This window comes from Heloderma suspectum, chromosome 17, assembly GCF_057233095.1.
Source record: "Heloderma suspectum isolate Gila_16-S chromosome 17, 16-S_ref, whole genome shotgun sequence".
Classification (NCBI taxonomy): domain Eukaryota; kingdom Metazoa; phylum Chordata; class Lepidosauria; order Squamata; family Helodermatidae; genus Heloderma; species Heloderma suspectum.
In genome coordinates this window covers 9,988,794-10,014,836 of record NC_139474.1, presented here as the reverse complement: position 1 = coordinate 10,014,836, position 26,043 = coordinate 9,988,794, and the positions used below count along the sequence as shown (strand labels likewise).

At 48.7% G+C, this 26,043-nt stretch overlaps 1 protein-coding gene across 5 annotated transcripts in view; it reads left to right on the top strand.

The window, feature by feature from the left end:
• GANAB (glucosidase II alpha subunit) overlaps positions 1–24,634 on the top strand; it is a 49,767-nt gene extending 25,133 nt beyond the window's left edge. For all 5 annotated transcript variants that reach the window (XM_084824003.1, XM_084824002.1, XM_084824000.1 and 2 more), the window contains 19 exons: positions 1,433–1,532; positions 2,715–2,808; positions 3,947–4,043; positions 4,278–4,458; positions 6,100–6,253; positions 6,885–7,120; positions 8,399–8,525; positions 9,138–9,217; positions 9,322–9,465; positions 11,087–11,183; positions 12,548–12,649; positions 13,590–13,833; positions 15,513–15,577; positions 16,177–16,253; positions 17,242–17,316; positions 18,468–18,581; positions 19,879–19,991; positions 21,653–21,753; positions 23,132–24,634. In XM_084824003.1, coding sequence (XP_084680129.1) covers positions 1,433–1,532; positions 2,715–2,808; positions 3,947–4,043; positions 4,278–4,458; positions 6,100–6,253; positions 6,885–7,120; positions 8,399–8,525; positions 9,138–9,217; positions 9,322–9,465; positions 11,087–11,183; positions 12,548–12,649; positions 13,590–13,833; positions 15,513–15,577; positions 16,177–16,253; positions 17,242–17,316; positions 18,468–18,581; positions 19,879–19,991; positions 21,653–21,753; positions 23,132–23,241 — 2,311 coding nt within the window. In that variant the 3' untranslated portion in view covers positions 23,242–24,634. The remainder of the gene's footprint in view (positions 1–1,432; positions 1,533–2,714; positions 2,809–3,946; positions 4,044–4,277; positions 4,459–6,099; positions 6,254–6,884; positions 7,121–8,398; positions 8,526–9,137; positions 9,218–9,321; positions 9,466–11,086; positions 11,184–12,547; positions 12,650–13,589; positions 13,834–15,512; positions 15,578–16,176; positions 16,254–17,241; positions 17,317–18,467; positions 18,582–19,878; positions 19,992–21,652; positions 21,754–23,131) is intronic.
• The last annotated feature ends 1,409 nt before the right edge of the window (positions 24,635–26,043 follow it).

Sequence of the window (26,043 nt, the reverse complement as noted above, 5' to 3'; positions counted from 1 at the left end):
AGCTAGACCTCTCCCCCCCCCCAACCCCAATGCTCAGCCGGCTCCCTATATAAGGGGTGTTGAACCTCAGACCTGCCAGGTAAATCCAGCCCACCTGGACTCTCCAGGTTTCCTCACCTGCCCTTGCCTTCTTTCCCTGGCCCCATCTCCTTTTCCCTGACCGTTTGGAATTTTCCCAGCTTGTACACATTCTTCCCCCGTTAAAGCTTGAAATGCCTCTCCTAAAGCTTGGTTACTGGCAGTAGGAGCTTTAAGCTCAAATATGCTGGTATTTTTTATATTTTGACCCCACCCCTTTTGCCACTGGCTCCGTCTCCTTTGGCCCTGCCCACCAGTGGAATGTGGCTCCCCGAGACCTCTGAAATTGAATTCAGCTCTCCTGCTGAACGAGGTTCAACACCCCTGCTGTATATGATCAGAGTGCTTGTCCATGAAGGCATATCCCTGGGGTGGGCAATGTGGTGGTGCCCATGGGCTCCAATGTGCCCTCAACACTTTCTTGGTGCTGACTGAGGTGCCCTTAGCCTCCCACTGTTATTTTTTTTTTATTTAACACATTTTCTTAGCAACAACTGGGGTTGCTGTGAAATACGTTTCTGTTGGTGCTGAAAACGGTGGGTTCAAGGGAGTTGTGTAGTGTACTGGTGCTCAGACCCCATCTCTGCCTTGTACTCAATCTTTTGGGCAGGTGACTTGTCCTCTGTCATGCCTCCCCCGGCAACCATTTTGTGGTGGTGCTCAAGACAGTTTCTCAAATTGCCAAATGTGCCCACGGCCCAAAAAGATTGTCTACCCCTGGCTTATGTAATCCTATGGAATGCACATGGATTCATCTGCGGATGTACCAGTGGGGTCCCTCAGTGAGCAGTCACTGTGGAAAGGGTTCGGTCCAGGTAGAGAGAGGAAGTTTTGAAAACTACGGATGCTCTGACCCACCATCCAGAGGAAGTTAGGAGCTGCCTGCTAAATGTGAGCAAGTGTGTGTATGTAGGACTTCCTTTAGTTTAGATATACGGAGGCACAAACAGGACACCCACTTCCTGCTTGAGTGCAAAACAAAGGGGCAGCCATTTTGGGTGGGAATGAGCTTCCTTAGGAGAGAGGAGGGATTCTTTATTAAAGGACCTTTCCCAAGAACCCAAGAGCATTGAGGGGATGGACACCAGAGCCTGGTCCTGCACTGTCCTTTGTCCTGGCAGCTGCCTCCCGCTTTCCCCTCCCCTCCCCTCCCCTCCCCTCCGCTAACCAGCTCGGCTGTGAATTGGTGTGCGCTGCTTCTAGTGACTAATGGAGTCTGCAGTTTTTCAGGGCTGAGGAGGTGTGTATGTGTGTGGGGTAATTTGGTTCCCTTTCTTCCTTTGAGTTACCTGAATGGGGAAATAGGGGGAATGTCTGGCTGAGCCTTCCTTTTCTCCCCATTCTTTTCTTCCAGAGAGCTGCCAAAGGAAGTGGCATCAGAAGGCGAGGGAGCTGCTGAGGCACCGGATGCCTCTTTGTCTGAGGAGCAGGAGTCCACGGAGAAAAGCGAGCAGGTGAGGGTGGGGGGGCTCCTCTGCCAGGAATAAGGCATGGGTGGGGAACGTGCCGCCTAATTTTATGCAGCCCACAGTGGTGTGTGGGGAGGCACAGAGAGAGAGAGAGAGAGGGATACAATTCGACAAGGTTGCAAATGGCTTGCTTTGGGATGTGGCTCCACCCACACTTGGTTCTGCCCACCCTCAGATCTGGCCCCTCCTGTCATCAGGCTATGATTGACTTTTCTCGCAGGTTGATAGCCCTTCTAGGAAAAAGGTTCCCCACCTCTGGAATAAGGAAACGGAACGGGGGCAAGTGGCAGGCAGAGATGAGACTTTTATTCTGGCCTGCTTCTCCTGTAGTTATCTAGGGATGCCGTTGATAATACAGGAATCCCTGGGTTTTGTACAACAGGGGTGGTCAGAAAGTAAATCTCCAGATGTTTTAGACTTCAAGGCCCAGTGTTCCTGAACATTGGCCGTGCTAGCAGGGGTTCCTGGGGGTTAGAAGTCCCAGTCATCTAGAGATCTATCTTCTGCCCACACCTGTTGTACAGCACAGGTATTCCAGGTGTTCAGAGTGCTTCCCACTCACTATCTTGTTGTGATGCCCTTACAACATTCCTGTAAGGTAGGACAGTACTGTCAAGATATTACAGGTCTGGGGCTGAAATGGAGAAAATAGTGGCTTGGCGAAGGCTGCAGGAGGGGCTACAGCTCAGTGGTAGAGCACATGGTTTGGATTCAGAAGGTCGCAGGTTAAATTCTGGGCATCTCCCATTTAAAAAATGGTCAGGTAGCAGCTGATGGTAGAGGCCTCTTTCTGCCTGAGGGCCTGGAAAACCACTGCCAGTCAGAGGAAGCAGTTTTGGGCTAGTTGGGCAAATATTCCAACCGTGCAAAGCTGGGTCTGTTTGTGAGTGCTAAAAGAAATCAAGAGCTCTTTCGTTTTAAAAAAAACCACTCACATAGAGAGGGACAAATGGCATTTCGTTGTTGTAAACCAGCCACTACATAAAGAGCCAGAACCACTGCACAGATCTGGACTAAGACTCCCATTCCATGCATGAGGCCTACGGCTTATCTGAGATCACCAGTGAAGCATATGGCTGATTTGTGATTTGAACTCCGGTCTTCCAGATCCAGATTCTGTGCTGACCACATCACTGTAATCTTTTTTTTTTCTTGTTGTCCTTGCAGTTTGAGGAAGCATCCAAAGTGGCAGGTGAAGCCGAGGAGGATCCAGGATCTTGGGAAGAAACATTCAAGACCCACACAGACAGCAAGCCCAATGGTAAGAGCCCTGTAACGAGTCACGCGGCTTTGGGTCAAATATGGCTTTGATTTTGCCCATTCCCAAAACATCAACATCAGGTGTCTTTCTACAGCTCTTGAAAAGAAGGCAATGATTCTCTTGAGTGAAATTGCTGAAGAAACAATACTTGATGTTAGACCTTAAAGGGCATCCTTATGGTTTTCTTTTTCATCCCTTTGGGAATCTGAATTGCAAAATACTTTCTTATTAGAATAAGACATTGGGACCAAAAGTTCAAATCCCAATCAGTATTGTAGATGATCCAAAAGAGATGTTCTGGCTCTCATTTTCAATTGAGCACTGCCCGCTTAGATTGGGAGTTGCAGTTGCAGTGGGGATAGGGATTAGGGGCGATGGTTTAGGAGGACAAGGAGCTGGGTTCACGCAACACGCTAACCCAACTCAGTGGTTGAGTGTGGGTTGTTTGTTGAACCGTGGGTTGTTTGTTGAAGTGTGGGCTAGCATGTTGTCCGAACCCAGGACGTTTTCCTGGGTGGCTTGTTAACCATGCAGTGTGGCTTGTTAACCTCCCTGAACAACCCAGTAACAAATCATGTGTTCTCAAGGTGGCTTGTTCGAGAAAAATAAGCCATACTGCATGATTAACATGCCACCCTGCAGAAAATGTCCTGGCTTCAGACCCACGCTTCAACAAACAACCCACGGTTCAACAACAACCCACACTCAACCACTGAGTGTGGGTTAGGTTGTTGTGTGAACCCACCATGGTCTGCACTAACACCAAACCATGGTTTGTGCTAACAGTTTAGACTCCAAACCATTATTTGTGTTCTAGATGTACAAGCAAGCCATGGTTTCTGAGGTTTTCCTCTCCCCTGGGAACCACTGGATGCAACCCCAAACAGCAGTCTGAAGGCAGAGCATTGTCCCATACCATGTGCCTCAGATAGTGAACCACATGGTATGGGATGTGTAACATGATGTTGTTGCTCAAGCGTCCAACCATGGTTTCAGATCCTGGTTTGGTGGCTGCTTGCAAACTATGGTTTACCAAAAGGTGTTAGTTCAGACCTGGAAGACAAAGCATGCTTTGGCACTGAAGTCTGAAGTGCTCTGCCTTCTTCCTGCTCCCTATCCTATCTCCCTTGTTCTACAGGGCCAACATCTGTGGGGCTAGATTTCTCCCTCCCAGGTGTGGAGAACGTGTACGGGATCCCGGAACATGCGGATAACCTCCGGCTACGAACGACTGAGTAAGCCTGGGGCCTAAATGGGGTTGCTGGCACTGGGGCTGTTTTTTTTCCTGATGGATCTCAAACGTTTGGTGTTAGAAGGTGTGCGGCTGTGTGTTCCATCAGAGGTTGGATGGATGGTATGCAAGTTTCTTGTGTGCCCCTTGTGTGGCACCATCAGTACTAGGACGTCAGCCTCTCCTTTGGTTCTTTGTCCATTGTCTGTGTCATTTCTAATCGCCCCATCCTTGGCAGGGGAGGAGACCCATACCGCCTCTACAACCTAGATGTCTTCCAGTATGAACTTTACAACCCCATGGCCCTCTACGGCTCCGTTCCTGTCCTGCTGGCTCACAATGCCCAACGCACGCTGGGCATCTTCTGGCTCAATGCTGCAGAGACCTGGGTAGACATCACCTCCAACACAGCTGGCAAGGTACTGTCACTCCAAAAATTATGAGCACGTAATCCCTTTCATTCTGATCTAAAATCTTCGCTGAGACACAGGACACTATCCTTGTATTTAACAACTTGCCTGCTCGCCACAGGTGACCAGGAATTCCACGCAGGCGAGTGCCTGCTAGATCCCTGTGCTGTCTGGAGAAGAGAAAGAGTGTGTTCCCTCATCACCAGCATGGAAATGCAGCAGGCTGGTAGAGTGGGGACACAGCTCTTCCCATCTCTCCTCCACCAGCCTGCTTGGTAGAAAACACTTTTTCTTTTTTTAATAACCTGCTAAGAGCTCCCGTCTTCAGTCCCAGCTTCTGCCAACCTAGCAGTTCGAAAGCAAGAAATTGCAAGTAGATAAATAGGTACCGCCTCGGCGGGAAAGGTAACAGCGTTCCGTGCACCTCGGTGTTCAGTCATGCCGGCCACATGACCACGGAAGCGTCTTCGGACAACGCTGGCTCTTCGGCTTAGAAACAGGGATGAGCACCGCACCCTAGAGTCAGACACGACTGGTTGGGGACACCTTTACCTTTACCTTTTTTAAGAGGCTAGTAGCCTGTTTCCACGGTGGTTGCGAAGGAAGTGGCTTCCCCTCTTCTGAGAATGTGGAAACACAGGCTACTTAAAAGCTTTGGAGGCTAGTAATTTTGTGGGCTTATTTACAAGCCTGTATCATACCCACCTGAATAGGAGCCAAAGTGAACAAAAGGGCATTGACGTATTCCCTGTCCTGCTACAACTCAAAGTCTCTCTGCCAGTCCCTTTGGAGGGCAGCCCTTCAATCTGAAGCTCTGGTGTTTGGGAGCAAAAGCAGGGTGGGGGGAATGTCTGATACTCCAGCAGAAAATCCACACAGATGTTGAAGGGGCAGCCTTCCCAAGCCAGGTACGCTCCAGATCTTTTGGACTACATCCCCCATCATCCCTGGCCATTGGTTTTGCTGGCTGGTGCAGATGGGAGCTGTAGTATGAAACATCTGGAGAGCCCCAGGATGGCGCAGGCTAATTCTTTCTAATTCCCCACATTGCTCCAGGGCACTGGTAATTTAAAATGGCAGGTGGCCTTCAGCTACCCTCTACTCCTGCTAGAGCTTGGGTGGGGATCCCCTTTCAGCCTGAGGGCTGAATTCAGTTTCAGGGAAGCTCTTGGGGGCCACGTTCCAGTGCTGGGCGGGGCCGAAGGCAAAACACTCTCCTATTTTAGCTTAAAGCTACCGCCAGTAACGTTTAGCTCAAAACTCTCGCTGCCAGTAACTAAGCTTCAGGAAGAGGCATTTCAGCCTTTTAGAACTGGAGAAAGCTGCACACAAGTTGGAAAACCGCCGAATGATTGGCACTTAGGGAAAAGAGGGGCAGGACCATCTGAGGAAACCAGGTGGGCTGGATTTGGTCTCTGGGCAGGTGAGATTTGGCCCACGACCCTGAGCTGGTAGCTGCATGAGGATGCCTGGGGGCTGACCCAGGGCTCAGATTGGGTGGAACGGCAAAGGGGTTTGCTGTGAATGAGGAAGTGTGGGAAGGCACGAGGGCTGAAGGGAGTGGGGCGGTCGCTCCTGTAATACCAATGCATGGTTTGGTGTTCTGTCCAAACCAAATGAGTCCCACATCGCTCCCAAACTCTCTTGCAGACCCTGTTTGGAAAGATGCTGGATTATATGCAAGGTGGAGGTGAGACTCCGCAGACAGATGTTCGCTGGATGTCAGAGAGTGGGATCATTGATGCCTTCCTCTTGCTGGGGCCAACGCCCAATGATATCTTCAGGCAGTATGCCTCCCTGACAGGTGAGTGGGGCAGGAGGGCTTGTGAAATTGAAGACAGTTTCTGAACCATGGCAGGAAGAAGAGAAACCATATTTTATCAATTGTGCTGTACTGTGCCTTGTGCGAACATTCTGCCGTCAGCCCACGCAAGCACAGCATTGGGCCCAGAATTCAGCCTCCTGAGATTCTCAGCTTTAATTTCAAAACAAAAACCACATTCTACCCCTGAGGCTGTGGTTCAGACCTTGCGCCAAACCATAATTCAGGAAGCTTGACTCCGGGTTGGTGTGATGGCTGTCTGAATTGTCAAACCATGAGTTATGACTGGTGACAAAGGAGAAATTGAAACAATGGCTTGAAGCAGGTTTGCCAGCCGTGGTTTGGATAATGAATGGTTCAGCAGGATGTCTGAATTGATAAAGCGGAGTTAAGCTCTGCCTCTGGAACTCCCTGTGCCATAGCAACCGGGGTCCTGAGCAGATGGGAAATGAAAGCATGCCAAAGCCACTCTAAACCATGGTTTGCTTGAATGTTCAACACCCCTGGAATAGGTAGAAGTGGGTCAGCGGTTTAAAGCAGCTTTCTTTGTTCAATTTATGTGTGGGGACGGGGACCTTGGCAAGCGTCCCAGCTGCCCTGTTCTTTCTCTCAGGCACCCAGGCCCTACCTCCGCTCTTTGCCCTGGCCTATCACCAGAGTCGCTGGAACTATAATGACGAGGAGGATGTAAGCACCGTGGACAACGGCTTTGATGAGCATGACATCCCGTATGACGTCATCTGGCTGGACATCGAGCATGCTGACGGCAAGCGCTACTTTACCTGGGACCCCAATAAGTTCCCTCGCCCCCGGGAAATGCTTCAGCGGTTGGCGGACAAGAGGCGTAAGGTAAGATGGGATAGGTTCGGGAACATAGCCCCAACCTTGTGTCTGCTTGGGGATTCTTGGAACTTCTTTACGTCCCCTCATTATATGACACACAATTCTGACATTACAACCTAACCGTGGTGTAGAACCCCAGCCATGGTTCCAAATCATTTAATGTATTTTGAAGGTTTACACCAGGAGTTCCCAACACAGTGCCTGCAGGCATCTCCAGTGGCACCCTCAAATGACTCCCCAGCATGGTTCCAGTTGACACCCCGATTTTTAAAAAATTATTATTTTTTCCACATTTCTAATGTACTTACATGGATTTGTATGAAACACATACAACTTTCTAGCAATTATACATGGGCTGCAACCAAAGTGGACCAAAAAGTGGCAGTTGCTGGGGAACATGGGCAGGAGGGTGCTGTTGCACTCATGTCCTTCTTGTGGGTTTCCTGTGGGCAGGTGGTTGGCCACTGTGAGAACAGAATGCTGAACTAGATGGACCCTTGGTCTGAGCCAGCATGGCTCTTGTTATGTTTTATGTTAAGATCCCAGGCACAGTCCCTGCCATCTTCAGTTAAAAGGATCTCTGCTTGCAGATGATGGAGAAAGCCTGTCTTGGCCCAAGGCCCTGTTAAAGGAGACAATTTCAGGCTAGATGAGCAGAGGCAGCTTTCTATGCTCCTATGTATCTGTGTGTGTATTGCAATTCTAGAGGAAAAGTGAAGCTCCACTCCTCGCTGAATTGGTCAACCTGGGTCTGAAGTGTACCACTTCAGACTGCAAGTGGGGGTGCACATGACTGAGTGGTCCTCCTTACCCAGCCTCCCCCTCCCCCCCCAAGTCCTTGCACACAGAACACTGTCTTGTGAGGGAGAAAGCTTTGCTTGCTAGAACCCTTCTTTTAATCATTTTGTGGAGGAGCAGCATTCAGTTGCTGAGCCCCCAACCTCCATTTCCTGAGTTTATTCAGTTAGGACAGTGCTGCTTGAATGAGAACTAGAACAAGTTTCTAGCCCCTGGTGGCTGCGAAAGCCTGCGAGCCATTCTTGTGGGAATCTCAGATGCCAAAGTGGAGGGGCTGAATAAGATGTCTCGTGGCTGCAGGTGCAGCTTCCTCATTTCCTGTCCTAGGAAATTGCTTCTCCCCCTTGACTGTCGAAACTGGAACACATAATGCAAAGTAAGAGAACTCAGGCACAGTTGGTCTTCCTCGAGGTGGAGTGACATGGCTGAGTGCTGCCTGTTTCTTCCCTGACCCCTCTCCGTCTTCCCTGTCCTTCCCCAACCCAGATGGTGAGCATTGTGGATCCACACATCAAAGTGGACAGTGGCTACCGGGTGCACAACGAAATTCGCTCCCGGGACTTCTACGTCAAGACCAAGGATGGTGGGGACTACGAGGGGTGGTGCTGGCCAGGTGAGGAAAGACAGTTTTGGTGGGGAGGAGAGAGATTGGGGGTGCTCCTCCTGTTTCTGGCAATCGGGCCGGCCTCGATAAGTGGTAAAGTGGGGCGGCCCTCTCCAGCATCAGAATGTGGGCCCGATTATTTAATGAAGTGAAGTGGAAGAGGCAGGGTGGATCCCAACTGGAGTATCTAAAGGCACGTCTCCTCCCGCATGTATCTGCTCAGACCCTTAAGTCATCTTCAGAGGCCGTACTCCGGGTGCCTCTGCCAAAGGAAGCAAGGCGGGTGGCTACAAGAGACAGGGCCTTCTCAGTGGTGGCACCCCACTTCTGGAATAAACTCCCCAAAGAGGTTCGCCTGGCACTTGCATGGTTATTTTTTCAGCGCCAGGCAAAGACCTTTCTTTTCTCCCAGGCATTTTTGCTAGTTCTAGGTTATTATGGCTGTTTTATCAACTCCTATGCTATTTATTGTTTTGCATAACTGTTATACGGCATATTCAGTTTTTAACTGTAATCCTCCAAGAGAACATTAGTTATTGGGTGGATTGGAAATGTACTAAATAAAAGAAAGAAAGAAAGAAAGAAAGAAAGAAAGCCTTTTCTTTGCCTCCTCCTACCCAGGCTCAGCAGGCTATCCAGATTTCACCAACCCAGAGATGCGTGCCTGGTGGTCCAGCATGTTCAGCTATGACCAGTATGAGGTAGGGAGGTCGCTGGTTGCTGCAGACCATCCTCCGGCTGGGACGCAGACCATAGACACCACCCCCACCCCTGGTAACCTGCTTTTCCTCTCCCTTGGCGCCAGGGGTCCATGGGGAACCTCTACACCTGGAACGACATGAATGAGCCCTCCGTCTTCAATGGGCCCGAGGTGACAATGCACAAGGACGCTGTGCACCAAGGGGGTTGGGAGCACCGCGACGTCCACAACCTCTACGCCTTCTATGTGGTGAGTGCCACTGCCCTTGTGCGCCGAGGAAGCTGACTTGTAGGAGCCAACTGAATGTGTTCGAGGCCACCAGCAAGTACTCTGAAACACCGGTCTGTCTGTCTGTCTGACCAAGGAGCTCAGGTGCTATACCTGAGATTGAACAAAGAGGATAATGTCCTGACCAGTAACAAATGGATAGAAGCAAAAGATCAGGACAAGGTGCAAATTTTACACAAAAATAGCAATAATTAATCAACAAGTTTCATCAATTATTATACAAATTTATAAAACATAGCTTAAAATTGTACTCCAAAGGGTGCAGATATAAGGGAGAACTACACACTACATGCTATCAAATTGGACACCCAAAGGTGCAAGTAAAAGGTAGTGCTATACACTAAAAACACTGCAAAACATAATTTTTTTTAAAACCAAGGCTAAAATTGTAAACTAATAGATATGAGTGAATTCAGTTTGTATGTCCACTACTTCAGAATATACAAAGGATTATACAGGCAGGTGGATCATGTCTCTATCCTGTTGAAGAATTAGATTACAAAGGTAATCTGTAAATTTTTGACATTCTTGTTTGCCAAATGCATTTCTATTTGCAGTGTTTTAAGTGTATAGCACTACCTTTTGGTGTCGTTTTATAGTGTTTTTACTGTGTAGTGCTCCTTTTTATCTGCACCCCTTGGAGTACAATTTTAAGCTATGTTTTATAAATTTTATAATAATTGATATACCTTGCTGTTTCATTATTGCTATTTTTGTGTAAATTTTGCACCGTGTCCTGATCTTTTGCTTCTATTTGCTCAGGTGGTGTACACCAGCCGAGGGTGGACAGGTAGGTAGATTGGGACCAGCTGCTCAATTGCTAGATATTCACAGCAGAACAGCAAGGCTTTTTTGCTCCCAGTTGTTGTTTTTAAAACTGAAACCATAAAAAGGCTCTTGCCGCCACTAAATTAGTCTGTTGGAATCTCTGATCCATAGTCATCCAAATGTATACTGGTGCTTTCACAAGTGGGAGCTGCAAGCAAATGTTGCTGTGTGAAATGCTCCTGTTCAGGTTTTAGTCTAACACTAACTGCTACATCACACACTGCAGCATTGGGGAAGATAAGCAAGTTTGAAACCTGATCAGTACTCTGGCTGGGAAAACACTGGAACCCACTGAAGAGTCGATAAACTATAATTCCTTGGTTTTCATATAATATGCACATTTAGCAGATTGTTGTAATATCGCTTCTGCATAATTCTGCATTGTTTATTTTTTATATTTTGCTAATTTGCTAATAGCATGAGGGTATGCCGGCTTTGCAGGTTTCAGCAAGCCTTGCTCGCATGCATATATTTGTTGCCATAAGGACCAGAAACTTGTTTTTAAAAAAATTGAAAATCCAGGAAGCTGCATTTTGCACCCAATACCACCTTCTCCACTTCTTCATTCCTTCAGCATCATGCTGTATCTATATGTGCCAGCTTCAGGGAGGGAGAGAGAGGGGGGAGGCACAGGGTTTGGGCTGCAAGGTTTCTTTTGGGTTATCTCTGAGACAATTGGATTTAATCCTGATAACGGTTTGAACTGTCCCTGTAACAAATACTTATTTTCTTCCCTGCCTTCCCATTCTGGCAGCAAATGGCAACAGCGCTGGGGCAGGTGCAACGGTCAGGGGGTGTGGAGCGTCCATTCGTGTTGACCCGAGGCTTCTTTGCAGGCTCGCAGCGTTATGGTTAGTAGTGCATGTGTGCATGGATGTGTGTGAAAGGAGAGGGGCTTTCGCTCTGTGTCAAGATCCCGCTTTGCATGCAGATGGTGCCAGGTTCGATCCCCAACATCTCCAGGTAGGGCTGGGAAACATCCCTTGTCTGAAACTCTATTTGGAGAAAGTGCAGGGAACACATTCATAAAGTCCTGGATTCAGTTCCCAAAAGAGCCAGCAGGGGAGTAGTTGGAACACTTTAAAAACAAGCAGCACAACATTCCTGTTGAAAAACTCAGACAAAATATGCCGTAAGCTGCCTTGGGAAGACTGGTCTTTTTTTTTTTTAACTGAATTTTTCACACTAACAATGAACAGTAACAAATTCAGATACACCACCCATGTGAGTCAATTTCTTTACAGTCTTTCTGATCACTCAGGTTCTGTATTTGGTACAAGCAAGATTATCTGATAAAGTTATCACTCACCATAGATCACGCTATAGAGTTCCATGTGTCTTAGGAGATTGTCGTGTATTCTTCTCAGCATTCACAAATTCAATAAATGGATATCATATTCTATAAGAAGTCTCAATTTCTACTTGGCCTCTTTGTACCTGAAGACATTTAGTGAGTTTCTCCATTAGTACAAGGTCCCCAGTTTTCTGTTTCCATACAATAAGAGAAAGTTCATTTGCTGATTTCCAGTTAGCAACTATGACCAACCTGGCTGCTGTCCATAAAAAAGTCAGGAACTCTTTATGTCTTATTTGTGAATTAAAGTCCATATAAGGAGAGAGTAAACGCAGTTTTGCAGATCGTGTTACATCTGCTTGTGTCCCTCACTGGCAAAGGCAAAGACTTGGACCCAAAACCTTTGCGCTAGTGGCCAGTCGTAGCATGTATGCATGTCTGTGCAAGACTATAGTCTTGAAAGGCAACTGAGAAATAGAATGAATTGGAGGGGCAGCAACTTGTGACCCTCCAGAGGTTTTGGCCTACAACTCCCAGCAACCTCAGCCAGCATAGCCAATGGTGAGAGAAGATGGGAGTTGTAGGTCAAAACATCTGGAGGACTACAAGTTGCCCACTCCAGGATTAAATGAATAAACGAATGTTCTGCCAAGAGAGATCCTACTGATACATTGAAGCCCCATTTAGCTAAAAGCACCCTAGAGATCCAAATGAGGGAAAAAAACAGGTAGGATCCAACTGAGCCTCTAAAGGCCTTCCTAAAAGGGAAAGTCTTAACACTGTGGTGGAAGAGTGTCAAAGAGTGGGTGAGGCAAGGCACTCCAGAGCCTACAGGCGGTCCCAGGAAAGTAACGGGTTAAGTGATGACCTAACTGCAGTTTGCTCACTACTGCATCGTGTCGTCGTCATCCTCCTCTGCAGGGGCTGTGTGGACAGGGGACAACGCAGCAGAGTGGGACCATTTAAAGATCTCTATCCCCATGTGTCTGAGTCTGGGACTTGTGGGCATCTCTTTCTGTGGAGGTAAGTAATGTGGGATTCCTGGTGAAATAGGCTGGACTGAGAAAAACTGACTAGCTCCTGAAGGTCACCCAATAAGCTTCATGGCAGAGTGGGGATTTGAACTTGGTTCTCCCCAGTCCTAGTCTGTGTACCATTTCAGGCTATGGGTCCTGTCGATGCCCTGTGCTGCCTCAGTTGTGGCAAGGGCTTCATGTTGCTGTAGCTTGGCAAGGTACTACTGTCGGTCAGATCTTTAGCAGGGGTGTGTGTCGCTCAGCCTTCACTGCCAGTCAAGGTGGGAAGAGATCAGCACACTGGAAACTACCCAAGTGGGACTGGAAGCCGGACAGGGTTGCCTGTATGTTACTACAAAGGAGCAGATCAAGACTGAGTTTGGAGTTTGGCTTCCTCTCTGGCTAGTTAGTCCTGCCTCCACACTGACTGAGGCTTTCTCTCTTAAAGAGGCCTGGCCTGTTTTAGCAGCCTCAAGCTGCGATGTGGCTGTGGCGTGCTAGTGACCTCATGACCAGAGTCCTCAGAGTCTAAGGATGGCAGTGCCTGAGGCAGCCTCCTCAGGATGCAGGGAAGCTGACCCCCGTGATCTTTCGGGAGAACTGTGTTCTGGGGAGGTGGAAGCCTTGTGATACTTTTCTGTGACCAAGTCCTCTCCCAGCACCATTAACTGTGGAGCCTCTTCTGAGGATAAAGGGTCAGGATCCTCTAAGGACAAGGGTTCGGATTCCTGGTCAGTGACAGTCTGACACACAAACCGCTACACCACACTGGCTCTGGCTGGCCACTGTTGGAAACAGAGGGCTGGACGATATCCATCCTTGGCCTGATCAGAGTGGCCGTAAATCTAATAAATAAAAAACAAACAAAAAAACCAGGCCTGCTCTTTTGTCCTTCAAGGATCTTAAAAGGAGCATCTTTCCCTCTTTCTCACCCTACCCGTCTTCAGCTGATGTGGGCGGCTTCTTCAAAAACCCAGAGCCAGAGCTGCTGGTGCGATGGTACCAAGCGGGGGCTTACCAGCCCTTCTTCCGGGCGCATGCCCATGTGGACACTACCCGCCGCGAACCTTGGCTCTTCGGTGAGGAGAACAAAGCACTGATCCGGGATGCCATCCGTGAGCGCTACGCCCTGCTGCCCTTTTGGTACACCCTCTTCTACAACAGTTACCAGACTGGCCAGCCGGTCATGAGGTGAGACAAGGGGAGTCTCTGCAAATGGGGAGAGAAGCTCATGCGCCCAAATGCTAGAACCCCGAGGGTCATGTGATGAAACTGACTGGCAGGAGGTTTAGGCCTCAGGCAGGAAGCATTTCTTCACAGAGATAACATTGGGCTGGATCAAGAGATCAGTGGGCGGAACTCTGCTCATGCAAATGGGGTTTTCCCAGCTCCTCACCTCCGAAACAGCGCATGCGCCCCCCCCCCGCCCGCCCCCAGACCTGCTCCTAAGTCTCTGGAATGGCATGTGTTGGGCAAGGCACACCAGGTCTGGCCCAAGACATTTTTCTGCCTGAGGCGGATCAGCAAATGGCACCCTGAACCCACTGAAGTTGAGGTATGCAGTATGCAAAGCCAGGCACATTATTTGGGGACATGAGGCAAAAAATCCCACAAGCGCCTTTCCTAATTTCTAGCGGTAAAAATACAATATTAACAAACTGAATAGCTAACAATTTCCTGCCCTTTTAAATATGCTGCCTGCCTCATGATAGGGCCGGCCCTGAGGCACACGGAGCTGCAGCAGGGCAGAGAAACTGGTGAGGCTGCCTTGTGCCAACGGAAGTTCTGTTTCACCTGCACAAGACACTTCTTTTGTCTAACACTGTCTGGGGAGGGGACTGATGGATAAATTCTGCACTTGCACATCTCAAGACATGGCCCCAAACCAGCCTTCCCCAACCTGGTGCCCTCCAGATGTGCTTGACTACAACTCCCAGAATCCCCATTGCTGGGAGTTATGGCCCAACACATCTGGAGGGCTCCAGGTTGGAGAAGGGTGCGCCACACCATGGTTTGCCATAACCATAGTTTAGAGCAGGAGTGAGCAACTTGTGGCCTTTCATATGTTTTGGCCTACCGCTCTCATCAGCCTGAGCCTGCCTAGTCATTGATGAAGGATTATAGGAGTTGTGGGCCCAACATCTGGGTTGCCCAACCCTGGTTCAAAGAACATGGTTTTAAATTAGTCTTCCTAAACTGGTGCCCTCCATATGTTTTTGGACTCTGATCCCAATCATCCTGGCATTGGCCATGGTGGATGGGGCTGATGGGAGTTGGAGTCCACAACACCTGGAGGGCATCAGTCTGGGGAAGGCTGCTTCAAACCCTAGTTTTTGGAGCTGTGCCTCTGCTTTCATTTTCATTGCCAATGCAGACATCACACCAAAACGTGGTTAAGGAAGCATAACTGGTTTGCTTTGGTGTCCTGTGTAAATAAAAAAATATTTTTTGTGACCAGCCAACAAAATCAGAATCTGTTGTTTGTTGTGGGGTGTAAACCATGGTTTGTGCTAACTCTGGTTTGGCACAACATCTGAATTGACAAATCATGGTTATGGTACAGCTGCTCTATCTCCAGATGCCTCTGTACCATAGAAACAAGAGCGTTAAGCAGAGGCAAACTGAAAGCAGACAAGCAACTCTAAACCATGATTTGGTGAGATGTCTCAGTTGAACTATCACTCAAGCCCAGATTTCTGATTCTGATTGTCTGGCTAATGGCAAGCCACAGTTTATCAGTTGAGACATCATCTAGACCATCATCACATTTCCTTAACCCTGGTTTGGTGTGCTGTCTGAATTCAGCAACTGTGTCATAGTTTCCCCCTTTCTGTCTCTCCATCACTGTTACATTTTTTTCCCCATCTTAGACCTCTCTGGGTGGAATATCCTCAGGACGTTACAACTTACGCCATTGATGACCAGTATCTGCTTGGTGAGTTCCCTGGAATCTCGGGGTTAGAGGAGCCCAAGGCTCTGTCGCTTCCCTGTCTGTCTTCTGGCATGAACCTTTTACATTTTAAAATCCAAGACCTGTTTTGATTCCTGGCCCTTTTAGCTGAGGATTTAGAGGCACACTTTAATTTGTTGAGGCTACTTTGTTTCTGGTGTGTTACTGTAATAAGGGAATGAAACAGCAAAAAGGCTATTCTTTCTAACACTGAATGGTAGCCTTTATTGGTGATCTATCCATCAAGATAGATCAGTGTTATCTCCATTTTGGAGATGAGGTGGCTGAAGATGAGAGAGTGGGGAATTGAGAGAGAGGCTCAGTTTGGGGATTCTAGTGTATGGCAGAGCCGAGATTCGAACCATAGACTTCCTGATCCATAGCTCAGTTTCTTCCCTACTATATTACATTAGCTCATGTTAACCCTTCAGACATTTCACAATAACTACAGTAAACAACACTTTTTTTCTTTAAAGAGAGTTTCTGCAATACTGGTGATCCTATTGGCATTCAGAACCAAATTTTGAAATGAGCAGATAACACAAGTTTCTAGATCTCATGCTCCTATACTGTTTTCTTTGTAGGTGATGCATTGTTAGTCCACCCAGTAACAGCCCAAGGGGCCCGAGGCGTGCAGGTCTACTTACCTGGCAAAGGAGAGGTAAGTGGGACTGGCAGAGTCAGAATGAGGAGTAGGGTGGAGTCTCTCTCTTTCTGCCTCCACAGTTTGTCTCTCTTCCTGCCACTCCTCAATCTTTTCCTGCCTCCTTCTTTTCTCTCTCTCTTCCTCCCACCCCCTTCTCTCTCTCTCTCTGTCTTTTTCAGCCGTTTCTCTCTTCATTCCCCTCTTTCAGCCATCCATTTTCTCTCTCCCTGTTCAGCAGGGTGCCAGAGGAAGCAAGATAGTTCTTGCCAGGGGTCTGGACTGGTTGCTTGAACGGGGCTTTTGAAATTAGGCCCCGGGTGTCCGGAGGTCGCCCCTGCCGCCTTCTGAAATCCTCAGGTAGCCAGAATCAACAAGCAGACAATAGGCTCTTTCCCAAGGCTTTATTCCCATTCAACCTAATGACGCTTACAGATGCGAATTGCTTGATCCTACGAGTGAGACTTAAGAGAGCTGCCTACTCGGGGGTTCTAACCTTAGGAATCAGTTGATCTCTGTTTGGAGGGGAAGGCGGGAAACCTCTGTACCTATGGGCTAGGAGGAGAGAGTCCACCCTTTTCCCGTGGCGCATCAGGGCGCCACTGTTGCCATCGCACCAAGTGGGCTGAGCACCTCCTCTCAGCGCCCGCCATCTCCCGCTTGACGCTGCGCCGGCGCCGAGCGTCCAGAAACTGCTGTTGCACCTCCCTCTCCCTGCCAGGGTCACTCTTACTCTCAGGAATGTGTCCCAGGAGGGGCTCTCCCCCTGGCTGCTCCTCTGAACAGCGCACAGGTTCCTCTCCTGCAGTTTCTATCTCTTCCTCAGAATCAGAACTGCTTTGGGGCTCTCTGGGCTCTGATCTAACCCTGACACTGGGTTGCCCAGCCCCTGTCTTAAATGAAATCTGAGGTTCCCCAGCACTCCCAAGATTCTGTGTGGAGCCCTGGATGGCACTCCATCTTGCTGCCCAACGTCCTCTCTTAACTTCCCTTTTTTTCCATGCAGGTTTGGTATGATGCCCGCACCCACCAGAAGCTTCACGCACCTCAAACCCTTTATTTAGCCGTCACCATGAGCAGCGTAAGTGTGTTGCAGAGCAGAGGGAAGTTCCCTGGGGTCAGGAAAAGAGGCTAGGTAGGGCATGGAAGCCCAGCTAGCTGACAACTGGAGATTTTTCTCAGAACCATAAGCCCCAGGATGTAAATAACACACAAGGCTGGGCAGATTTTAGGCTTGCAGAATCCTACTCTGTTCTTGGCTAGGACCCTGAGATCTACTAACCAGATCCTGGTTCAAAAGTCCTAGAATTAAAGAACACTGAGCCCAGGAATTTGTTTTGAGTCTCAGACCTGAACAGAGCTAACAGAAACAATCTCTCCTGGCTACCCCAGGCTTTCGTTGCTGCTACCTAAAGGAGCGCCTTCTTCCCTAGGTTCCTGCCCAACTGCTAAGATCCTCTTCAGAGGCTCTTTTCTGGGTGCCGCTGCCCACAGTGGTGTGATGCATGGCTATCAGGGAAAGAGCCTTCTCTGCAGTGGCCCCATCGCCTGTGCCTGACATCTTCACTGTATACATTTAGATGCCAGGTCAAGATGCCTTCCTCTTCTGGCAGGCAGTTCATCTTTAATCTGTTGCTCCGATTATTAACTTTACTACTGGCTTTTAAATATTTTTAATGTTTTAATATTTCGATATTTTCATTGTTTTGTTTATGGTTTTGATATTTTATTGTTGGGGTGGTGGTGGTTATGGTTGCAAGCCACTTCAAGGGCAGTTGCCAGTTGGGTAGTATAGAATTAAAACAAAATAATAAAATAAAAATAATATTAAAGGCAAAACTGAAGTACTTTGGCCACATAATGAGAAGACAGGATACCCAGGAGAAGATGCTGATGCTAGGGAAAGTGGAAGGCAAAAGGAAGCGGGGCCGACCAAGGGCAAGGTGGATGGATGATATGCTGGAGGTGACGGACTCGACCTTGGGGGAGCTGGGGGTGGCGATGGCCGACAGGAAACTCTGGTGTGGGCTGGTCCATGAAGTCACGAAGAGTCGGAAGCGACTGACCGAATAAACAACAATAATAAAGAAGAATGGTAAAGAATTGGGAGTTAGAATCCTTGCCGATCAACTTCCGATCATCTAGAATTCTCCCGGTAGATGCCAACCTTAATTTCTGCCCAGCCCTGTGTGACTGCGCACGTTGAGCACTGCCCTTAATGCTTCTCCGCAGATTCCTGTGTATCAGCGTGGCGGCAGCATCGTGGCACGGAAGGAGCGGGTGCGGCGCTCGTCCGACTGCATGCACAATGACCCTTACACCCTCTTTGTGGCCCTGGGGCCCCAGGTGAGTGGCGAAGTGGCTGTGTTGGTGGGGTCAGGGAACCTGCTCCACATAGTTTGATTGGGGCCAGTGTAGGGGTCGGCATCCTCAGGCACTTGCCAAGGCCCATGGTGTAGCAGGGACCCAGCCTTGGCCCCCAGTAGCCCCCTCCTACTTCTCCTGTTCCTGCACTTTACTGGGTGGCTGCCCACCCTCTCCAGTAAGCAAGCGAGTGTTGACTGGAGCAGGAGCCCAGCCTGGGAGAGAGGCAACTCCTGTTTATCACCCCTTCTCTCTCTAAGTCAGGGGTGGGGAACCTTTTTTAGCAGAGGGCCAAATTGGTTTTGGGCAAGCATATCAGGGCCCGCAACCCAAACTGGATGGGGCCACCCCAGTGTTGGCATGTGGTCCCAACATGATGGCCCAGACCGCATTCCCTCGCACACAGAAACACACTCACACATAAAATCAGATGCCACACTTGTGATCACACACACAGTGACACAACTACACACTCATGATCACATGCAATTGCACGATCACACACTCACACAGCACGCACAATTACACACGCAAACGCAGTGACAGTTACATGCTCACACACACAATCACACACATACATATGCACACACACTGACAGTTACTCAAGTTCACACATTCACACAACGCACTCATGATCACACACAATTACACACGGTGACACAATTACACACTCACACTCACACAGTCACATGACACAATCACATACACAGTCAATACACAATCACACATACACAACGACGCACTCACAGTCATACACTCACACAATTCCTCACTCACTCAGTCACACACATCCTCACATATCACCCCTCGCACGCTCCAGTTGGCCTTTTTAAAAACCCTCCATTGTGGTGGAGAGGTGGCTTTTCGGGTGCAGGCAGTGTCACGGTGTTGGAGAGGGGAGGGTTAGCCCTTCACTCCCTAGCAACCCCCCCCTCAGACACCACTCCCCACTGTAATTATGCCTTTTAAAAGGCTAAATAAATTTAAAGACTAAATGTAGCAGGGGTGGGGCAGGGCAGAGGGTGCAGGGATGGGGAGGGGACAGTTAGACTTTCCTTCCCCCAGCAGCATTACCCCCCAAATGTTCCCCCCCAATACTCTACTTAAGGCTTTTTAAAAGCTTCTCTTCCTGTGTGGGAGGGAGGAGGGGAAACCCCTTATTAGGGCAGGGGTTGGATGGGGACTTCCCACAGGCCCTATCTGGCCTGTGTGCTGAAGGTTCCCCATCCCTGCTCTAAGTTCAGTCCTGACAGGGGCTCCCTGCTTCCCTCGCACACAGGGCACAGCACAAGGAGATCTCTTCGTCGACGATGGGCACACGTATAACTTTGAGACAAAGGGACAGTACCTGCATCGTCGCTTCAGTTTCTCCGGCAACATGTTGACAGCCAGGTACTTGGCCTTCGTCCCCCCCGCCCCATCCTGTCTGGCATTCACTAGTTCTCAGTGAGGTAGCAACCTTGTGACAGAGCTGCACCACTTCTGATTGCAGGTGGGGCATTTGTAGGATTAAATGCCCCTCCGTATCAATTATATATTCCTGCACACACAAAACTACCATGTCGGAGAGAGATCCTCTTGCCTAGCCCTGACAAGCCAGGTTTCTACGTGCAGGGAAGGTGTCTGCCCTGATGAGCATTCAGACATGCGAACCCCTGTCTGAAGCAGTGCAGCCCATACACAGGGTTGGCGACCTCATTAAGAACAAGGCTGTGGTCACTCGACAGTGGTCTGTGCCTGTGGCTTGAAAGGCAGAGATGACACCTCCCCCCCGCACCCCAAGCAAAGCTTGACACTCCAGCCCCACTTTTCACATGCCAAAACAATTGTTTGGTGCTGCTAGTTCCTGGCAAGACCCCTCACATTGGAAGAAACTTTCCACTCCCTACCCCTTGCCCTCACATCCTGGGCACCTGCATACTCAGCCAGGCTTTTAACTAGAAAAAGAACTTGCAGGTGTCTAGCTGCGCTTCCTAATCAGTAATGGATAGATTTAATTAACATCATCAGCAAACTGAGAGGTTGCATAGTAGGGCTGCAGCAATGACTCAAGGTAGATTAATCTATCAGAGATCTTTTTGTTGATTAAAACAGTACCTCCGCTTAATTGACCAGATTTTTTTAAAAAAACTTCTTTTCATATAAGTACAAATCCAGGGGTGACAGGAGCCTTAGAAAATGTATTCCTCTGGCACGTAGGAAAGCATCTTCTGAGACAGTGGCTTCTATGTCACATATGCATGTATCATCTAAAAACAGAGAGAGTGCTTCCCCCCACCCGCTGCCCCCACTTACGTGATGTTCTTGTGCTAATATGTGTGGATTTACTTGAGTAACTGATTCACTGATTAAGCTGATAGGATTAATCAACTAAGAGCATGATCCTTACCCCACAGACAACGTCTGGGGAAGCATAGGATAGTTTGGTTTCCTCACTCCAAGGAAAAGGGGGTATTCCCAGGGGCAGGGAGGGGAGGAGACTGGGGCAGCTGCGATACAACATATCCTGTGGCCACCCCAGCCCCTCTTCCTCTGAGGTGTCTCCGCTAGACCAGCGAAATGCACCAAAGAGAAACCTATTGTGTCCTATTGCCCCCTAGCAGAAATGCCCCATTTCTGCCCATCTAGCAGAAAAGCAGGGCGGCTGGAGCATGGAGGCAAAGATGGCTTCCGCTCTGCTCCCGCCCTGCATTGGATACTCTGCAGCCTCTGAGTTCAGAGGCTGCTGGCAATCCACATAGGATTGCGCCCTAAGGGTTTTTTTTTAATCAAGTGAAAGCCCATTAAAAGTTTTACTATCCCATCAACCTACAAATAACCTTTGTGAGTCATTTGTGGCCCTAAACCACCCATTTTTGCAATCCTTCCCAGCCAGGTTGCCTGGAGAGAGATTCCTGCTCATGACAGGCGATCAGCGGAGTGGCTGTTTCCACTTGGCAACCTGACACTCAGTCCTGCATGCACAGTCTTTCCCCACTTGATGTCACGATCACATTACCCCTTCCCTGTCCTCTAACCCTTCCCCACCTCTTTGTTTCCTTCCCATCTTCCAGCTCTGTGGATTCAAAGGGCAGTTTTGAAACAGCGGCCTGGATTGAACGGGTGGTGATCCTGGGAGCTGGGAAACCAGCAGCAGTGTTCCTCAAACAGGATGGTGAGTGATCGCGTGCAGTACGTCACAGACTCAATCCCTGGCATCTCTGCTTTATGGAGAGAGACCGCACAGCTGAGTGGTAGAGCACAATACCAGCATATTTTAGCTTGAAGCTCTTACTGCCAGCAACGAAGCCGTTTCAACCTCTTAGAAGCGGAGGAAAAACTGCACAAAAGCCAGGGAACCACTGAGCAATTGGTGTCCTGGGGGAAAGGGGGTGTGGCCAACTGGGGAACCCAGTAGGGCTGGATTGGGGCTCCAGTAGGGTCGGATTGGGACCCTGGGCCTGAGTTTCCCCACCCCTGATTTACAGGCAGAAGGTCCCAAATTCAGTCACTAGCGATTCCGGTGAAAAAGAATAGCCTGTGATGAGGAAGAGCAACTATCTGGCTTGATATAAGGCAACTTCCTCTCTTTCTATTTAAATCAGCCATTTATTCAGATCCATGAGGACTGGAATCTTCCTTTACTTTTAGGAGAAGGGCTGTAACTCAGTGGTAGAGCCTCTGCTTTGCATGCAAAAGGTCCCAAAGTCAATCTCTGGCATCTCGAGGTAGGGCTGGGGAAGGACCCTGTCTGAAGCCCTGGAGAGCCATTGCTGCCACTCAGTGTAGACGATACTGAGCCAAGATGCTGACATTTGAAATGGAATTCAGCCCTCAGTGCTGTGTTCTGGGGCCTGGAATAGAGAATGTTTGGCTCCTGTGTTGTGTGTGTGCATGTGTGTGCGCGTGTAAAGTGAAGCCCCGACATTTTTTTCTGGAGCAGTGGAGGAGCTGTCACTTACACACACACACACACACACACACACACACACACACACCCCCATACCATGAACAAAGCTATGTGATTGCTGTGATGGGGTCCTCGTTCCTTCCTGGCATGCAGAAGACCCCATCATGTACCATTGCTCCTGGGGGGCTTTTAAGGGAGAGAAAAAAAGTGGCCAGCTGCCAGCTGCTGCTGGGAGAAGTTTCTGCAACAGGCTGGGAGAAGTTTCTGCTCCTCCTGCAAAAATGTTGCCTCTCCTGCCCCTGCCAGTGACTACAAAATTGAGCTCTAAAATTCTCCAGGCACTGAATTGTATTGTGGTTCTCTCTGTATATCAGCCTTCTCTAAGCCCTCCAAATGTGTCAGACTACAGCTCCCAACATTCTCAGCCAGCACGGCCACGTTTGCTTGGGGAAAGTGTCATATAAATGGAATTGTCATCTAATTTTTAAAGAACGGTCCACTCAGCTTTTCTTGAGACCATTCTCTGACTGGGACTCCTGGGGAAGTCTGAGCACTTTCCTTTCAGCCATGCCCATTCTTTCTCTCTCTCTCTCCCTCTCTCTCTCCATTACCCTCCATGCACCGCCCTCGAACCCCCCCACAGGTGCTGCCGAGACTCGTCTGGATTTCACGCACGAGGCCGAAATGTCCGTCTTAACCATCCGCAAACCCGCTGTCAACGTTGGGGCAGACTGGAGCATTTCCCTGCGATAATGCCACGAGGCGGGGGCAGGGGGTGGGGTAAAGGATAGGGGAGATGCTTGTGCAGTGTTGGGGAGTTTCAGGCCACCCCCCTTTCACTGGCGCATGGTAGGGTAGGCTTGGTAGCTCCCTGACCCACGGTGTCTCTGGTCCAAGGTCCCATACCACACAGGCATGTCTGGGGAGCGGGTGGCCGTAGCCCCTTCCCCTTTCAACCCTGTCTCGGACTCTGATCTTTTCAGGTGGTTCCATAGATTAACTTTTAGCAATATTTGCTGTAGAATGAAGAATCTCCAGGTTGGAGGTGGCTGTGACCTGGTTTCCCTCTGCCTCTGCAGCGGGGTGGCTAAGAAAGGTGCTCCCTCCCTCTCTTCCCTCCCCCCTCGTCCTGGAGATGCAACATTGGGGCCAACCTTTTGAGGGGCTGGACCTTTCCAGAATAGTCAGGGGTAGTCAATCCACTCTCCTTTTACTTTTCTACCCATCCCTGCTTTCCTCTTCATCTCTCCCAATCACCAATTATTTCTGATTCGAGTTCCAAGCCAGTGTGTGGACGAATTAAAATTTTAAAAATTACCTTGGTAGGGACTGCCTTTTAACCTCCTTTCCTTGTCAACAGGTGAATGTATAGACAATTCCTCTTTCCTTGTCTTCCCCATGCCCTCGTGTAGCCTCCCACCATAAGCAAGGGGCAAAGGGTCCAGCTAGATCATGACTCCTCTTATCATGCTCCTTGCAAGTCCCAAGAGGTTCTTGTTTTTTTCCCCACTTCTCCTCCAATCCTCCTCCAATCCTTACTACTCTGGATGAAGAGGAATATTGGGGGTTGGGGGGTTGGGAGGGAAGCAGGAAAGTCTCGGTGTCAGTGAATCACTGTCACTTCTATTTATGTTTTTTTTGGTGGGGGTTGATGGAGAGTCAACAAGACAGATCATGTGAAGAGGGAAAAGCGGAGTGATCCCAGGTTAGGTTCAAGTAGAAACTGATGGTTTTTGTCCTGCACGGGGACCTAAAAAGAGAGAAAAAGTAAGCATGGGGTGGGGTGGGGGGTGTACAAGCTGCTAAGGAAAGAGGCCTCTCTGCTGCTGGAAAGAGAGAAGAGGGGGCCCATCTTCCTACAGGTGGAACCGGATGGAATTTTTTACTCTTTGCTACTGCACCTCCCAGTCCCACTCCCTGCTTCTGGCTATCAGTGTTCCTCCTGCTCTCTGTCTAAGCTACGTGGCTTTCTTTGGCCATCTCTTTTGTGTGTATGTGGATTAACATTCCTGGTTCTGGCTGGTTCTCCCTTGTGTGTTCACAGGCAAAAGGCCCAGAGCAAGGCTTTTAAGTAAAAAAAAACCCAAAAAGACAAATTTCCTTCTTAACACACAACTTTTCTACCCCTTCCTGATTTGTGGTTTCATCTGCAGGTAAAGCTTTCACTGACTGAGTGTTTTGATAAAACAATAAAAACAAACAAAAAACCCCCATAAAAACTGAAATCTTTTGTCTGACTTTTCCTTGATAGTAGTCAAATGTCAAAGGTTACATGCGACAACGCCAGAAGCTTGGATTGTTCTTTTGTTTTGTTTTGCTGCATGTATGTGTAGTGTGTTTGGGCCATGAAATGATGAGAGCAGAAAAAAGAGGCAAGCCTCAGAACAATAATGTGTGTGTGTATCAGTTGTACTGGGTACTGCTTTTGAGGGGTGGGGTGGGGGCATTTGAATCAGTTTCTTTTGAGGGGTGGGGTGGGGGCATTTGAATCAATACTTTTAAAAATATATTAAAAAATTATACTCCTCCCCTCTGAAAATGGAGTTGCTCAAAGGGTCCTACAAAATATTAAGAAAAATAAAAACAGTAACTTTAGGCTTGTTTTTTAGTAGAACCCTGAGGTCCACGAACCAGAGGCAGGTGCAAAATTGTGGCTCAGGTGGGCAGACATATACTAAGAATTAAGGAGTGGTGCTCAGCCCAGGAATTTGTGATCAGTACCAGAACCAAGCTCAGAATTCTTTTCCAAATCCACTCATGCTTTTCCCCCAACTGTTATTTTATTAGCAAGCTGATTTGGAGTGGGGGATGCTTTTTAGGTGTTGATATTGTTAGACAATTGGAAGTCAAAAACCCTAGCTGATCTACTGTGAATCACCCAGTGATCTAGTAGTAGATCCTAATCCACATGCCCACCCATGTCTTAGACTTAGACCGTGTGGGATATATAGGCTGACATGGCTGTGGTGCTGATGTAAGACCTTTTTCCAGACATATCCCCAGACAGAGCTTCAAACACAACCCAAATATTTGACAGTATTTTCTTACTTGTCTCCATGGTAGGAAAGCCTGAATTAGCATAGCCAAAGCCTCTACAACATAATATTCCACAGCCCCTTTCTGTGGTTCGCCATCTTTATGTAGCTTGTATTCAGTACAGGTTTTAAAGGCTAAAAAAATACGCACGCAGCAAGAAAAGGAGGAAGCAGAAGAAACCGCTTGTTGATCAGCAGCCCAGACGGAAACAAATGGGGGGAAATTTGAGAAATGAGTAATTTGAGAAATTATCTAATGACTGACTGGTGACATAGGTAAGGGAGTGTTGCCATTTGGGGAAGCCTGGTGGGCTACATTGGAACCGTGGGCCATAGTTCAGCACCCCTGTTGTTCTGTGTCTGCATAGCTGCATGGGCCATAGTTTTTTGGTTACTCTTCATAGGTTGGTGTTGTGAAGTCTTACAAGATAGTAACTTTTGGAAGTAGGGGGGATACTTCCCTTATGTTTCTGTCAGAAGAGGGCACTGTATACCACATACTCAGAAGCACTTTGCTGTG